The following is an 18,031-nucleotide window of genomic DNA, read 5'->3' on the forward strand; positions in this document are numbered from 1 at the left end:
ATATTTTTGAATGAAGCCTTGTGTCAGTCTCCTCAGACTCCATCAGGTCTCAGCTCATATGAACTGGTTTTATTTCTTACCAGTAAGTCAGTTATTGGATTTCATTTATTTTGAACCTCCAGCATTCAGCCGACTGTCTGCTGAACCGAAGTGGATATCGAGAACCCTTCCGTATCTCTAACCTGATAAAGTGAGAATGTGATACAGTCCCATCACATCAGGGCAGGAAACTGCTCGTCCACAGATCAGTGATCAGTGTCTGAGGACACACAACCTTCATTATTTCGCCAGCCAGCAGAGCTCAAAGACAAAGTAGAATAACATTCACCATCAGCTGGCGGGGTGGCTAATGCTAATGCTAACACACTGACCTGTCTGGACTCTACGGGTCAGAACAGTGTTGGTCTGAAAAAAGAAGTCAATCTTTTTTTAACATGTCTGCTGCAGAAAGTCATCAGAGACTCGTCCTGCAGGTACAGCAGTGCAGCCTCGCAGCTCAGCAGGGTTCAGGGGCTCCAGGTGCAGACAGGTGTATCAAACTAGTGGTGGCTGGCGAGCAGTTCGTCCAGGTCGGCCATCCACTCCTGGGTGCTCTGACCCTTCAGCAGGGAGTCCACCAGCTCGCTCTCCCCGGCGAAGCTCCCCGACGCCACGTTGTATCCGAACGACACTTGTTGCTGCTGCTGACTGGCAGTCCTGCTCACCTGGTATCCTTGGTTACACTGCAGTCCCTGGCGGCTGTTGCCCTGCGGCTGTCCGAACGCCGCCAGGTCGGGGAGGACAGCCTGGTTCTGATTGGCCTGTTGTTGTTGAGTCTGCTGCTGATTGGCCATCGGCTGGCCAAGGCTTTGAGGGTTGGGCGGCGCCCTCTGCTGGGCTGCTGCCATGTTTGTCTGCATCATCTGCTGCCCGGGGTTCAGACCTCCCATTGGACGTCCGCCAGGGTTTGCGCCAAAGGGTGCAGCGCCAGGCGGCATCTTGGGAATGCGAGGCTGCTGCTGCATGTGGAAGGCGTTGGAGGGGTTGTTGAAGGCGTTGGGGGGCAGGCCGGGGTTACTGGGGGGCGGCTGGTTGGCCAGCTGCTGCTGCCACGCTGCGCTCTGGGCGCCCTGCATGCTGCCTGGCATGGAGCCGGGCAGGTTGGCCCCCATACTGTTCTGCATGGAGCCCGGCATGCGGGCGGCGGCCACGGCCAGCTGCTGCTGCTTCAACATGGCGGCGTTGGGCTGCGCCTTCAGGTGCTGCTGCTGAGCCAGAAGGTTCTGCCTGTAGGAGGCGCTCATGGGGCCCAGAGGCTGACGCTGCAGGCCGGCCTGCTGGGGCGGGAGGGACGGGTGGGCCGGGTGGTTGGGGTGAAGGTTCATGTTGTTGTAGAGCACCTGCTGGACGTCCACTCCGGCACCGCCCCCTCCGCCCCCACAGGACGACAGACTGATGTCAGCCTGACTCGCCGCCGTGGGCGGAGCTACACCGCCTGCCGGCCCACCACCCTGGCCCATGTTCATACCCATCATACCTTGGTTCTGAGGGAACATACGCTGGGGTCCAGGGGCGGGGCCTCCCATGGAGCCGACGCTGCCCATTGGCTGAGAGGAAGCTGTGAAGAAAAATCATCATTTAGAGCTGCAGCTAACGATCATTTTCTCCATTAATCATCAAAACAGACACAAAAAAAAATCAGCAAAACAACAGCAGGTCCCTCTGAAACATCTTCCTGTTTTAAAGTTATTACTCATCCAGCAGTGCTGGAAGCTGTTAATGATTATTTTACCGCTGTGTCATTACTAAACACAGATGATAGTTTAACGTTTAATGCAGCAACTGTAACTTTAACATTCGACCAGCAGAAGCTTGAGCTGCTGTCAGGACAAATACAGTTCTGATCAACTGTGAAGCTCCAGTTATTTACCATTCAAATCAGCGGCGAGCGTCATTTACACACTCACTGACAGACAGAGGAACGTTTGTCCTGAACGTCACAACAACAACAAAAACAACGACGAGTCCAACAGTAATCTAATGAAGCTGATCAGAGCCTCATTCTGAGGTTCAGCTGCTGCAAAATATTACTGTATTTGATCAAACAGCAACTCTTGTTGTGGTCGACTGACCATCAATTAGCATTTTTTTAGATTGTGAAGTTCAAAGGACCGAGCGAGACACGACAATGAGCCCATTAAGTGTTTAAAAACAGCCAATATAATGGCAGATAAAAATAGAAAACATTAAATTAACCCACTGAACTGAAGAATTAAATCTTCAGAGATAAAACTGTTTGGCTCCTGGTTGATGATCAATTCTGAGAGTCCAGAGCAAGTCCAGACACCTCAAACCTCAAACCAATCAGAATGTGTTGAAGCCTTTCAAAGGCAGCCATAACCTACAACACAAGATTTGAGTCTGGAGTAAGGTGGGTGATACAAGAGGTTTGTTGTGTTTGTTATCCTTTACATATTTCTATTAAAGGAAGAAGAAGGACTCACATATTTTACTTCATTAAAAGTAGTAATACCAGTGTAGAAATACCCTGTTACAAGTCAACTTTACTTTAGTAAAAGTTACTTTTATGTCATAATTTATTTGTTTGTAAAGTAACATAAGTTATTAAATACATGTATTGCAGTAAAAAGTGTAATATTTCCCTCTGATATGTAGTGGAGTAGAAGTAGAAAATAGCAGCAAATGGAAATACTCAAGTACAGTACAAGTACCTTTAAATTTAGTTAACTTAAGTACAGTACTAAGTTCCTTTCCGCCACTGGCTTCTACATTGTTTATATGAAATACCTCAGATGTGTTTAATCTGATTTCATGAAAGATTTTAGATTGTCAAATGAATTTCAAGAAAATGTACTTTATCAACTGGTATACCAAAATTAAAGTGCACATTATGTTGCCCACCAATCTGTATCATCTGACCTCTGACGTCCTTCCTACCGGCTGACGGCCATGTTGATGAATAAAGAAGAAGTGGAGAGTGTTCGTCAGTCAGATGTGACTTCCTGTTGTCCTACCTGTAAACTGGTTGACTGGCTGCTGAGGGAAAGGGTTCTGATTGGCCGGTGGTCCTGGCTGGTCCTGGTACTGTGGGGGAGGTCGGGTCAGGTGTCTCTGCAGCTGCTGGTCCTGCTGCCGCTGCTTCTCCTGCACAGACAGACAGACAGACGACTCATCAGACTTTAGATCACAGGACAGTGTGAAGCTAACGCCCTGAACATGCAGCATCCAGAGCAAACACAAAATATTAAATGAGTGAGGCAAGACTGTCACATGGGCTTATAACTAAACTGAAAATATACTCTGCATATTTCTAATACAGAATACATCTATTTCAATGAATCTTACTCAAAACCTTTTATCTTCTACTGTTTTTATTACTTTTTAAATTGTTAGCTTGCATGAAAGGTACAATACAAATATTTATTATGATTATAATGTAAAAAAAGATTGAATTTAGATGATAATTCAGGCATGTAAATGCTGCAGTGCTGAAAGAAAAATGAATGAATCAATGAACACATCAGTTAGAGCAGCATCAGCAGTGACACTGTGAGAGGAGCTCCCTCTAGTGTTTAAAACGAGAAGTGTTTACAGGATGGCACAATGCTCTTACTGAGTTCTACTGCAGGTTTCAACATAAAGCATGACCTCCAGAAGAAGAACGTGTTCAAACTGCATCACTGACTCAGGTCATCTATCATCCACTGATTGTCTAAGACGAGAAATTAAGTGACAAGAGCAGAATCCCACTTTCCTGTTTATATTGTTTGCTGTAAAGTAACTCAGAGGCCGTTTGGCTAAAACAACTCCATTCAAATCAGAATCAGAAATACTTTATTGATCCCTGGGGGGAAATTATACAGTACCGGTGCTCCCATTCAAGAGTAGAAAGTAGCATAAATTCAGAAATAAGTTTCCACATCACGAGCAACTGAAGAAGACATCAAGACCTCCTCTCGGTGACTTTTAGTTAACGTGCATTAAGTGCAGTTCACTGGTATGATGACATTAAATAGAATCTTATTCAGGCTTCACATCACGGTTGCCCTCAGGAACAGGCCTCGCCACTTCCTAATGAGCCCTAATAATTTAATACCAACAAGGTTCGGATACTCATTCACAATTTTGCTGTAAACAGAAAACGTTTTAAATGTCTTCTCGCACCTCGTGCTTGCTGTCCCATGCTGGGACGTAAAACCATCCGTTCTCTTCACTTCGGGAACAAAACAGTTCTACTCTACGTCTAACGTGTTAATGATACCTGTTCAGCCATGAGCTGCTGTCTCTGCATGTACTGCTGCTTCTGCTGCTCCAGGATCTGCTGTTGATGCTGTTGTTGTTGCTGCTGTTTCAGCGCCGCCGCCACCGCCGCCTGGCTCAGGTACGCTGCGTTCCCGTGGTTACCTGCCATGGCGTTTGCCCCCGGCTGGGCCGTCATGGTGTTGTTCCCCGGAGCAGACGCCATGGTGTTGGCGGGGCCCGGGCCGTGTGGAGGAGCAGGGTAGGTGTTCTGGTCCTGAGAGAAGGTTAAGAAGATGTAGTCGTGAATGTTTCCACCAGGGGGAGCAGTACTACTTATTTCAGAACTAATTACATTATAAATAATGTAATAATGTTATAAAAACAAGTATAAAAACATGCATCCAGGCTTTACAGGTTTCCCTAACCCCCAGATTTATATTCCAGAGATTCCAGGACAACAGATATTTTTCCAAAAAGACAATTTTATTGAATCTTACTCAAATGCTTTTGATTTCTACTGCTTTTATTACATTTTAAATAGCAACCTTTAAACTTCATTTAAATTTAAAGTGTGAAAAATGCATTTTATGAATCAAAAGTGAAATACAAACATCTAATCTAGATGATAACTCAGGGAAAGATTGTACAATAGATGCTGAAAGAAAAGCTAAAATAATGAAGTGAGGATCTGAAGCCTGCATATAATAGATCCTCCTGTTAAGTTCTTTGGTGTTCTATAAATAATATTTATTCATATTATTAATCATTAAATCTACATAAATTGTCAAAAATAAGTCATATTTTGGAGGACAACAACCAAAGTCCTGCATTTAAAATCTTACTTAAGTATTAGCTTCAAAATATAAGGCCAAGTACCAAAAGTAATGCACAATGGCCCATTTCAGAATAATCAGTATTGATGCGTTAATGTGTTCACTTTAATGTTGCAGCTGATAAAGCTGGAGCTCATTTTAATGACTTTATATAGTGCAGGGTATCTTAATCTATAATATATCATAATCTATTTGTTGATTTATATTTTCAATCTGAATCTGCAACGTAACAAGTAACTGAAGTTATCAAATAAATGTAGTGCAGTAGAAAGTACAATATTTGTATGTATAAGTGTAGTGGAGTAGAAGTATAAAGAAGCATAGAATGGAAATACTCTGGAGGAACCAGTACTACAGTAAATGTACTAGGTAACATTCCACCACAGCTGATACTGTACTGAGGCCTAACGGGACAAAAACAAAAGTTTGTAAAGTTTCAGCGTCAGTGCTCAAAGATGATGAAGTGTAAAGTGCAGCAGGAACAGAGCGCCTGGTCTGCCAGAGGAAAAGTACAGGCAGGAGCAGCTATATTTAAATACAGAGAGAGAGAATATGAAAGGCTGCTTTGTCACTGCCTCCATTCACCCCCCTGTGTGAGCCTTAGCAACCAGCTGCTTCACCAACACAGTCAGTCAGTCAGAGGAGGTTACAGCGTGGGGCCCAGGCCGCTCTGAAGCCACTCTGAAGCCGCTCTGAAGCAGCTGAACAAAAGGCCTCCCTGCTGCAGCCCGACTTCACCTCCACTAACTGCCCTGTACTGGTCTTCATCTGCACCTGTTGGACTACAACCAGTACAGCTAACTACAGGCCAGTCTGACCTGACCGGATATCTGTGCTACACAGACACTGACTGAGAGTTTTGTAAGTCGTTGCTGTGTCCTAACTGAATCAGCCAGCAGGAGACTCTGCTGCTGCAACAGACTCTCATTGTTCAGGCTGTTTAGACTCCATCATACATCAGTCCACTACAGCTGTGTGGGAGTGTGGCCAAGGTATATTTATCAGATACCTTCTGAAGCCCACTGTATTTTAAATCCAATATTCATGTTAACCTCCAAAGTAAGCCAGGAAGTCTCTTCTATGTTGTAATTCAGTATAAAAAGGGCTCTCCCTTATTCAGGTCTGGGGAATGAAGCGGTATGAAGGCCTGCGTTTGTGTGTGTGTGTGCATGTGTGTGTGTGTGTGTGCACGTGTGCGTGCGTGTGTGAGGTACAGTCCAGGAATGTGCTGCTGGCCTGGTTATAAAAGCAGAGCAGGAACACTCTGATCAGTTCGTACAGTTATTGTTGTAGCACTGTAATGTTAGCACGGATGCTACAGTTAGCACCTGCCAAGTTAACACAGAGAAAGTCAACTCCCAAATCTCTCATCAAAAAGTCTTTAGCCACATTCATACTCTCATCAACAGATGAACACTAACTGTTAAAATTAGAATCAACTTCACTTCCTGGTTCACCAACAACACTAACTCAAAGAGTCGTTCATCATGTTATCTGACCATCAAGAACACAATCCTCATTATGTAACCAGATAATACTCACTTATCGGTCATCACTTTGCATCTTATGTCAACATTGCATTTGTATTTTAAAAATAAATGTGGTTATTATACAATTGTGGAGCCCTAATATAAAATAAAGTCAAGTGATTTTTCATAATATTTCATCAACTAAGCTTTCTAAGGAGTCTGGTTGTCCTGTGGCTCGTATTGAACGTATGACTGAGACTGGAGAATTTAAAGGTTCCTGTTTTGTTAACATGCCAACAGGAAGACGCCGGTTTGGTCTTTACACGTTTGGTGATATTTTAGAAACTAAAATGAACTGCAGTTGATTTCAGTGATGTTTCTCAGGATAAATGTCACTGAAATTACAAGAATGTAAAATAGAAGTCAGCTGAGCAACTACTGTGAAAAGTGCTGTTGAGCAAGGCAGCTAACCCTGAGGCAGTAACAGAGTGTTTGTGGTGTTGCAGTGAGTGTGTTCCTTACCTGTGTGTGTGGTATGTGCTGGCGGAAGTTCATGCTGTTCTTCTGTTTGATCTGCTGCTGTCTGAGCAGCGTCAGCAGGGCCGCCTTGTTCTGGCTCTGGGTGTTGGGGGGCCGCGGCGGCCCAGGCCCCGCCTCAAAGTGCGACAGAGGTTTGGTGTTGTTGTAGTTCAGCATGGCGGCTGAGGCCTGAGGCCCTGGCGCTGGTGGGTGGCTGAGAGGCGGCCCTGAAGTCGGGTGACCCATCATGTTGGGGTGTCCGGTGGGGCCTGGCATGTAGCTACCGGCCCCTGCCTTGGGAGAGCCTTTGTTGGGCTGACCGGGCATCAGCAGCTGCTTCTGGGCATTGGGGTTGAAGTCCTGCGGGTACAGGGAGGGGCTTGTGGGCTTGTCCATACCAAATGCGCCCCCTAGTGGGCTCTGAGAGGTGTTAGCCATCTGGGGCCAAGGTGGGGGGTGGGCATGGGGCCCCTGGTTGTGGAACTTGGCCCCAGGCTGAGACGGTTTGTGCTGCAGCTGGCCATGGAGGTGCTGGGCTCTCTGTTGCTGGGCGGCCAGCTGCTGGAGCTGCTGGGCAGGGGACAGGTCTTTGGGCACCGGGGGGCCCGGGGGGAGAAGGTGGTTTGGGGGAGGCTGAAGCTGCCTTGGGGGAGGAGCCGGCTGGGATGGGGGCAGAGCCGGGGACGAGGCAGAGGAGGAGGCGACAGGTGAGCTGGTGGGGTGAGGAGGCGGCCCGGAGGAGGTGGACCTGACATGGGGGGAGCCAGTGCGAGAGTCCTGCTCAAAAGCCACTGCGGCCGGGGAGAACTCCGTCTTCACGCTGACCAGATCTGGAGGAAGCAGACCCTGGGACGACTGGCCTACCCCACCACCTGCTGCTCCTCCTCCCACCACCCCACCACCACCTGGAGTCGATGCCAGCTCCAGAGGGTCTTTGCGGTCCTCGAAGCCGTCATTGAGAATGTCCTGGATGTCCTCATATGCCACGGAACAGTTCAGCTCATCCATCAGCTCCGTCCACTCCTGCTCGTTCAGGTTGAGGTCGGGGAACAGGCTGTTGTTGCCTCCTCCTGACGGCGGCATGATGGGCAGGATGTCGTCGGGCTCTTGCTTCATCTCCTTCCGGTGGAAATCTGAACCCGACTCCCTGCCGGCGTCCGGCGTCTCTCCCGGCGGCCCGTGGTTCCCGTTAGAGTTCAGTGAGTCGCTGATCCCCAGCTTGGAGTCCAGCGGGGAGCCGTTGGTGGTGCCGTTGTCCAGACAGGCCTTCTTGTTGGGGGGGAAGCCGTCACTGAAACCGTTGACCTGATCTCTACCCAGCGGAGAACCAGCGCTCTCCAGCTTCCTCTTCACAGTCTCCTGCAGCTGGAGGAACAAACAGAGGCATGGAGAATTAATAAGTCATCAGCAGACTACAAACATAACAAGGGTTCAAACCCCAACACTGCTGAAGTGTTTCTGAGCAACAAACTGAATCCTTTACAGCTGCAGCGGGGCAGAAACATGTATTACTGTATAAAAGCATGTTATTAACATGAAGTACGATTTCTCAGAGCCCAAGGAGTCTTCTTCAAATGTCTTTTGTCCAACCAACAGTCCAAAGCCCGAAGACATTCAGCTCATCATTAAATAAAACAGAGACAAACAGCAAATCCTCATATTTGAGAAGCTCAATCATCCAGTGGATGTTTGGCATTTTTGATTAATCAATTATCAAAATAGATCAATCTGATCATTTTAGTTCTAAACTGTTTTAGTTCACAATGTCTTCATTTAGATATCTGCATCATGAAATGAGGTTATTTGTGAGTGCTGAGTAACAAAGCCAGCTGTTAAATTATGACAGAATTTCTATTTCAGTATCTGCAGGGGCCGTTTTCCAGCGGCAGGGGGCGCTGCAGCAGCTGAAAGGACAGAGTTATGAGAGTTGAAGCCAGCAGACGTTGGGGTAAAAAGCTGCCCGGCGTCTGAGCTGCTGCCGTTAATAGAATCAGCTGCAGGCATGCTTACATAATGCAGATAACAAAGAGCTTCCTCAGAGCAGTCAGCAGATCACATCTGTCCACTCTGCAGGCAGCACGACCCATCGGATCTGATGGGAACATTCAGGACTTCCTCCACATCAGCTGATCCTCACACGGTCTCACTGTGACATTATCAACTGTTCCCAACACCACCAAGAAGACTGAACAGGTGACTCCAGGTGAAGCTCTTTGACCTTTTGACCTCTATCGTATTTCCTATCAGTGCCTGACCAGAAAAACCTGATTATATTGCCTCAGCTTTATGTGGCTTGCTGTTGTACAAAACACAGCAGCTGTGAGCAGATAGTATGTTTGGGCTGGTGGTGTCTATAGATCTTTGCGTGCCTGTTATTTTCAGATGAAAGTAGGTGAATTATATTTGGATACACAAATGCTTTTGAAGTGTCTAATCTGTGGACGTTTAATGTAACCAAACAAAGAGTCTACAGCCATGCTAGCGTCTCTGTGAGACTGTACTTAGACACAGTGGGGCTAAACGCTAACATCACCATGCTAACATTATCACAATTACAATAGATAGGTATAATGTTCAGCATGTTAGCATGCTAACATTTGCTAAACAGGTGAAGTCCAGCTGAGGCTGATGAATGTCATCAGTTCTGCAGGTATTTGGTCATAAAGCAAAGTATTGGACACATTGACATGTTGACCTGATGATGGCACTAGATGAAGAGTCAGAGGATCACCAGAGTTACTACAGTTCATCCTGAGGGGACCATGAAGGTCTGAACCACATCTCATCACAGTCCATCCAGCAGCTGATGAGGTGTTTCAGTCTGGACCAGAGTGGAGGGAGGGAGGGAGGACGGACTGACTGACGGACTGATGGACTAACTGACAGACATTTCCTTCCTTAGAAGCTGCTAGTAGCTGAAAATGTTTAACAACTGAAACTCATTGAAGATCCACATCAGACCAGCAGATCCTAAAGTTTTAAATCAATGTAATTTAAGTAATACAATTCAAATAAATATAAATTATGGAATAAAATACATTGTTACTGACATTTAAGATAATGTGTCCTCAGATAACCATCCTGTAATTCAAAGTTAATTAATAAAAGAATAAACATTGAATGGTTATCAGCATCTGGCCTAAAAATCCCTGCAGTACATGTTTATTTAGAGGAAGGCATCAGAGGTGAAGGAAGACAAAAAGAAGATAAAAAGTTGGTCAAAGTTTCAGCCTCATGAGCAGAGTGGCGTCAGTGTGGAGAATGGTGACGTCTTCCCCAAAATATGCTGAGAATTTCCTGATTAGCCTGACTGGTGCCAAAATGGCAGAACAAAACATTTGGACAGACTAGTTGGCCAGCAGCTTCTAAATTCTGGCCTCTAGTTCTGAAACCAGCAACAGTTTGGATTTCAAACTGCATAAAAGTTTAACTGTATGCAGACAGACGCAGGCCTGAACGAGGCCAAACTGGGGCTTAACCCACTGTACATACACAGGAAGAAGGGGATCAGACCCCCCGACCCCAGCAGCACTGGTGCCTTGCAGAACATAATAAACATAATTTTGAGTGACAGAAACAGTTTCTCTTCATCATTCTTTGATGTATGCGACCGGAGGTTTCGTCTTCATGTCATAGATAATGACGGAACTCAAAGTGAGAGGAAAAACCAAATCAGTGAGTTTCACTGGGTTAAGTTTCTCTCTCTCGTTTTTAAAATCAAATTTCCATCTGTAGTTTCAAAACATGGATGAGAGCTGATTTGGCTGACTCTGCTGTGTGTCCCTGGATCTACAGCAGCTACGATTAATCAGTTAGTGAAATGGCAGAAAACTGTTCTCCAACACTTCTGATACTCCATTAATCACTGAAGTCATCTAAGAAAAAGGAAGACTTCTTTTTCACAGCTTCACAAATGTGAATATATTCTGTTGACCAAACGTTTAATCAATTAACTGAAAAAACAAGTAGTATATGCTGAAGGGACCTTCATGCAAATAAAGATGAGTGGAAAGAGAGAAAAAAGACCGGGGGTGGGGGGATTCTGGGTAAGGAGACACTGATGGTCTGCCCTGGGGGAAAGGAAACTCTGGTGACTCACCGAGCCTCTTAAACCTGAAATACTGGTCTGACGCCGCCTCTTCGTTACCATGGACTGGTTGATTTTTTTTGTGTGTGTGTGTGGGGGGGTCCTGCCAGAGCTACTGCACTGAGCCCATCTGTGGCATTCTGGGTATTTGAGTCCCTGGAGTCTGCAGACAGCTTCACCTGTCAGGTAACGCTGATACTGATACTACAGCTAATACTACGACTACTGTCACTCTTTAACTAGTGATACCACTGTTACTACTACTACTACCACCACTAACTAGTGATACCACTGTTACTACTATTAATACTGCTTTAACTAGTGATACCACTGTTACTGCTAATACTGCTTGGACTAGTGATGCCACTGTTATTACTATAACTAATACTACTACTGCCACTCTTTAACTAGTGATACCACTGTTACTACTAATACTGCTTGGACTAGTGATGCCACTGTTATTACTATAACTAATACTACTACTGCCACTCTTTAACTAGTGACACCATTGTGACCCTAACCCTAATACTACTAAACTGACCACTGTCACTATTGCTAATAATGTTGCTAATAACAACTGTGCCCCCCCCCCCCCCCCACCCCCGCCACCACGGTGAAACAACTGTCTTAGAGTTTACAGGTCAGAGGTCAAAGGTCAGAGTGGAGTTTTGCTAAAGGACACTTCAGCAGGTTGGGGGTTTAAATCCAGGTTCACTAGTTGGACTCATTACATCACAGATCAACAAGAAGAATACTTTAAATACCAACTGGGACGATGTTTCAATCTTCAATAAAACTACTGCAAAGTATTGAAGATGAGTAAACTGAAGTAATTCAAGCCAAGGTGAGTCTGTTCAGGAGACACTGGCTCCTTTGTTATGGCTAAAACAACCAGGTCTGCATGTTTCACATTACAGTCAAATAAATAAAGACTTGAGAATATCTTCACAATGACTCATCCTGGATTGTTTGGATTTTGCTTTGCCATAAAAATCCCAAATATCTTGTGTGTTTACGTCAGCACATCGTAGTTTGATTGCATGTTTTCAGCATGAATATTTACTTTCTTGCACTGTAATTCTTGTTTTACAGTATTGTCATTGGTATTGATTTGACTTTTACAGTGTTTTTGTTGTCTGTTCTTCTATTTGCATATTGTAGATATGTTGGCAGGTATGTAAACAGAAATTAATATATATGATATTGAAATCTCTCACGATAATACATTTTCTGTAAAATCAATTTAGGAATCTATAATGGACTTCATCTACTAATAGTGCCACTAAGTGTGTGTGCACATATATATATTTGTAATATTACCTACAACGACCTAATACACCTGGAGATGTTAACGCTATGGAAAAATCTCATATTACCCAACATTTTATATATATATATATATATATATATATATATATATATATATATATACACATATATATATATATAAAATTCTGTTTTTTGGTTTAGCTTTCAAATATTGACCAGTATCGGCCTCTGCCTAAACTCTGGAAAGGTTTGTTGTGAAAACATTGAGTATTGGTTTGAGCGTGTGCAGTACAGCTTTTTGACCTCCATCACCACTGAGAGAAGCCAATCACAGCTCTGCAGAGGTGATTTAGCCCCGCCCCCTGCAGCAGCGACACAGAGCCTGCTGTCGACATGGAGCAGAGTGTGAGCGAGGCGTTTCCTGACAGTGTTAGTATTCAGCCCCAACACACACACAGTGATGAGTCAGCTGTGAGGGGGCGGTGGGGGGTTTCTGTTCATACTGAGTCACCTCTCAGGACTCCAGTCAGTGTTTGTCAGTCTGTCCCTGCTGAGAGCAGATTCACACTGAGAAACAAACTGAACCAGATACAGAGGGTGGAGTACTCCTGTCCAGGATGACTGCTGACTTCAGCTCCATTTATTACGAGACGATATGTACACACAGAAGGGGGACAGACTAGAGGTTCAACGGCATAGAAACTCTTCAAAAAGGACCCATAAAACTCCTCAGTGACCATCAGATTCTCTTCAAGGACCCTAAAACCCCCTCAAACAATAGACCCTTTTTAAAAAAGGACCGCTAGGACTTTAAGGACTCCTAGAACCTCCTCAGTGGTCACCAGAACCGCCTAAAAGGACACCTATAAACACCTCAGTGACCGCTAGAACGCGTCGAAGACCCATAGAAACTCCTCCATGGAAATAAGAACCCACTAAAGGACCACTAGCACTTCAGAGAACGTCCACATTGAACCTGTTGAACATGTAAACACGTCTTTTCTCTCCATTTTAGCCCTGGAGTTAAGAAGACAACCCCCAATCACAGAGCAGAGCTGATCATTAACCAGGACTTCTGTTGATTCTGCCAGACGACGTCTTGATCATAAAAGAAGGCTTTTATCACTACAGCACACTTTTTGTGACCATTAAATAATGACTTGCTGGGCCAGCCGGTCTGTCTGTCTGTCTGTCTGTCTGTCTGTCTCCACAGCAGATGTTGGCTGTGATGCAGTTTTGTTGTTTTTCAACTGAAAAGAGGTCAAAGAAAAAGAGATTGAGCCGTTTTCATGTTGCTTCACTTTGGACACGGGTCTCTACAAAACGACCTGCAAATCGTTTTCACATGAAGTCTGCATTTGAAAATGTAGACGGCTTGATGTAGACGTAGTCCCAGTGACCAGCAGAGCATTTCTCTCTGTGGGTCAGTTTTACAAACAGTCTGGCTTATGTAGAACATTAGAGCTGTACTTTGATGACAGGTAGGCGCGGTCCTGATGTAGACCTGCAGCAGTTTAAAACCTGTTAAATCCCACCGGCAGTCTCACCTGCTGCGAGACTCAGCTATCAGATGGACTTTGAACTCTTCTACACTCCACTCCTCTGTTTTCTAACAGCTGAGTTTCTAATAACACACACACACACACACACACACACACACACACACACACCTGTTCTCAGTCTAAATGGATACACACAGAAGCAGTGAAGACTTTAATAGACTGTAATACAGCGGAGCAGTAAAGCGACACACCAAGCTGAGACACCCTTTAGTATAGGCTCTTCACAGACGAATGAAGTACATTTTATGAAGAAATGATTGGAAATACTTGAGTGTTCTCATGTGAGACTTTAAACTTTTACTTAAATACACATATCTGACAGCTGTTAACACGAGATGAGAAGTGTTGGAGCCTGACTTATAGATTTTAAAATAAGAGTTGTGTCTCAGTGAACTGATCGTATTGTGTGTGTTTACAAACAACATGAGGAAAATATTAATAACTAAGATTTAGTTGTTGTCTACTGTGAGTACCTCCATTAAGACCTGTCAATCAATCAGGAGAGACAGCAGCTTTCAGTACTGCAGTTTGAGTTTTGGTGGCGGGCTGGGCTACTGTTGGGATCACAGGTGCACCTTTAAGCAGGTACATAAGGGGGCATGTAGGGCTACAACTAGGGAATGAATTTGCTCCTCTTTAATCTATGATTATATTGATCTAATTATTGAGTCTATAAAATGTCAGAGAACAAGAATAAATGGCCATTAGAGGTTCACCCATTTCAACTGTCTGAACAACAAAACCCAAAGCGGATAATTTTAAATGATGTGTTAAAGAAAAGCCACGAATCATAACACTGTAGAATCTGACACCTGCAAATGTTTGGTGTTTTTATCTAATAAATTAGTTAAATGATCAACTGACAATGTATATTCAGGAAATCAGCTAATTAGTTAATTGAATAGTTGTTTCAGCACTAATAAAACAAAAAGGAAAGAGGTCAAAGGTCAGGGTCTGGAGCTGGTGGGGATTTTCAGTTAAGAAGAAGTTGAACCAAAGCAACCACAACCAGAGACTCGGCTGAGAGGAAACACAGGCGTCATGTGACCAGACAGCCACAAAACAACACTTCCTCTGTCGATCACTGATGCTGTACACACACACACACACACACACACACACACACACACACACACACTGCAGTGGTTTCTCCTGAGTGAAGAGGAGTTCACTGATCAGCAGCTTCAGCACAGAGGCAGCAATCAATCAGCATGATCAGCTCTGATTAACAAACACACAGGCTGTCTGATCTCAGCGAGACACTTCAGACAGAAAACATTCAGACGGCAGCCAAACAAGATCTGAGTCAGATATCTGACGCTCAGAGTCGACGCTCCACGCTGGATCAGTACGTCAACACAAATCAGTTTAAGCGGAAAATGATTTGGATACTAACTGCTGTTTTAGGCCTTTAAGCAGTCATTATCATAACAGCTCAGTCACACCACAAAAGGACAGAACAAGATTCCTTCACATGCTGAAAGACAAACATTCAGATGTATTTTAGATTACTGTCTTATCAGTCAAGCCAAAAATGCACTTGGGTTAGGTATAGTCTATGTATAAATGTGTAGTGACAAAAGTGTAGTTCACGCGTCACATTTTAAATGAACGTGCTAGTCAGTGCTTATTTAACCTATTAAGACCTAACACCTAATCTTTTTCTACTGCTTTTGAGCTGTAAACACTTGCAAAGTTAAATAATCTGTCACAGCATAAGACACACTTGAGAAGACATCTTTGTTGGGGGAAAATGTTATGGTTAAACACTAAAACATTACCTGGCTAAATGGGATGAAGAACTGATTATTTATCGGAAATACATGATATGAAGATTATTACGATATTAACTTATCCATAATGCCAGCCTCGAGGTAAACTGATTTACATTTAAAATGAAAAGTAATCTTCTTAAGTTTACACTTGTTTATTATTAGGTACATCGAACTAAAATGAATGTATTCTAATCCAACAGCCCTGCAATAAATCCTGCCTTCATGCATGTTATAATCTCTAGTTTTTGTTGAATCTGTTTTAGAGACGTGTTGACTAAACATTTGGAGGATGTAGTTTGTGATGCTGTTGCGTTAGACACATGAGTTTCTAATATTTATGTATATTAGCCTGAAATGTGTGTGCGTGTTACTCTTCTGCATTGTAATCTAATAAATATACAGCGAGTGAGACCCAAAAGACTACTTTTACCAATGAGTGTAAACCAGTTTAGCTCTGGTAGGACATTGCTGATTTTTCCAGTCTAATGCACCAGTTTCAAAAGGGTGGTTTGGTCCACATACTAATGTCTTGCACATATCATAAGACACACTTTGTGAGAGTGTCTATGATACTGTGAGTTACACTGTGACTCCCAACAGTAGCGCAGACTGATCGAAGCTACTTGAATCCTTTCTGTCAATGCCACATATCAGATTCAGACTGCCACTCTGAATACTGCCTAAAGCACCTTCAGCTGTCTCTCCCAGTGGTTTATTCATGCTGCACCCGCCTGTAGAGTGTTTTTGCTCTAACATCTAGTCTGCCTCTGTACAGTCTGTGTCCAGTGCTCACTCACCGCTATCAGGGTGCTGTTCCGGCTCTGCTCCGCCGCCGTCCCTCCGCTCTCACCGAGCTCGGCGCTGCCGCCGCCGCTGCCCGGCGCTCTTTGGCCGGCCTGGTCGCCGCTGGGCTGGGACTGTCGGTGCTTGTTGGACCGCTTGGCTTTGGCCTGCAAGCAACGCTGGTGCAGAGCGAAGGTCTGCTGTCTCTCCAGCTCCAGTCGCTCCAGCGTCGCGTTCTCGTAGCGACTCTCGCAGCTGTTGTGATGCTGCCGGAAGAGCTCGATCCTCCGGCGGAGCCTCTCCATCACCGCGCTGTGTCGCGGTGTAACAAAATCCGCCATCATCAATAAAGACTTGTAGTAAACTCCCGGCTCAGGTTTCGTCCATAAAATGCTGAATTTGGCTCTTTTTCACTCTGGGCGTCTATACACCCCCCTCGCCCTCTACAAAGACTCCTGTGCTGGCTCCATGGAGGCGACCTTTGTCTTGCTAATGGCCTTCAGTCACAGCGGCACTCACTGCCGAAGAGGAAAATTAAGGTTTTTGGGTGCAATACCATTCAGCCTCCTGATTTTACTCACTACAATCCAAGTGGTTAAGTCACTATGAACCGCATTATATACAACAGCTCATTTAACTTGCTGTGTAACACAGAAATACTGGAGTCTTACTAGAGCCACATTCCGCCTGAGTTTAACCCCAAATCTAAAACACAAACCTCTGATTTACCCCTGCGGTATGAAAGCACACCAAAGCCCGCTACTTTCTGTACAAACCATTTAAATCGTTTACACTATCTTTTCAATTTCAATCAATGAAACTCGCATTCAAACTAACTCCCGTTGAGCTAAGTTAAGTTAGCACATTCCTCCACTCAAAATCAAAGTTGGAGCGTCGAAAATTCCTTAAAAACTATTTGAGCTGCCATTAAATTTAGGTCGTTTTGGAGCTAGCTCGCGTTAGCCTCTGACTTCACCTCCATAGATTTGTTAACGTTAATGTTACATTGTGCGGAAGTATCATAACGGGTCTCCAACTTGTCTGAAACTTTATTTTGCTCAAGTATTAGTAGTTAGCTTGGTTAGCGGGGCAAGAGCTAGCTGGCTAGCGCTGGCTAACAACTTGCCTTCTTCACAAACTTAGCTTCAATTCCTCAGGTAATAAAGACATTATTTAATCTAACACTACAATTCCACACATTAGAAAACACACGACAAGCCTTCCCAGAGAACTGAAGTTAAGTTAGGTTTAAATTCACTTACTGTGAAAGTGTTGCTCTCCGCTCTTCCTACAGCATCTGTCTAGCAAACAGCTGATCCTCCGCCTCCTTGTAGCCGTTAGCCGCTAACTGCTATCACTGTTTTGGGTAGACGGGCTAACGACAGCTCGACTAGCTGGCTGGCTAGCTAGCTAGGTGGCTAGCCTGAAACATTTAAATAAAGCATCATACTTTAAATTGATTTCTCCCGAGGTAATGGCGCGGATAATCCCC

At 44.6% G+C, this 18,031-nt stretch overlaps 1 protein-coding gene across 1 annotated transcript; it reads right to left on the minus strand.

Moving 5' to 3' along the window:
- Positions 1-280: 280 nt before the first annotated feature.
- On the minus strand, positions 281-16,883 carry maml1 (mastermind-like transcriptional coactivator 1). The gene is made up of 5 exons (XM_070913615.1): positions 16,554-16,883; positions 7,067-8,428; positions 4,262-4,516; positions 3,015-3,144; positions 281-1,597 (listed from the first exon to the last, which is right to left on the minus strand). The coding sequence occupies exons 1-5, from the start codon at positions 16,881-16,883 to the stop codon at positions 540-542; spliced, it is 3,135 nt and encodes a 1,044-aa protein (XP_070769716.1). The 3' UTR covers positions 281-539.
- Positions 16,884-18,031: the final 1,148 nt, after the last annotated feature.

This window comes from Enoplosus armatus, chromosome 10, assembly GCF_043641665.1.
Source record: "Enoplosus armatus isolate fEnoArm2 chromosome 10, fEnoArm2.hap1, whole genome shotgun sequence".
In the NCBI taxonomy this organism is placed as follows: Eukaryota; Metazoa; Chordata; class Actinopteri; order Centrarchiformes; family Enoplosidae; genus Enoplosus; species Enoplosus armatus.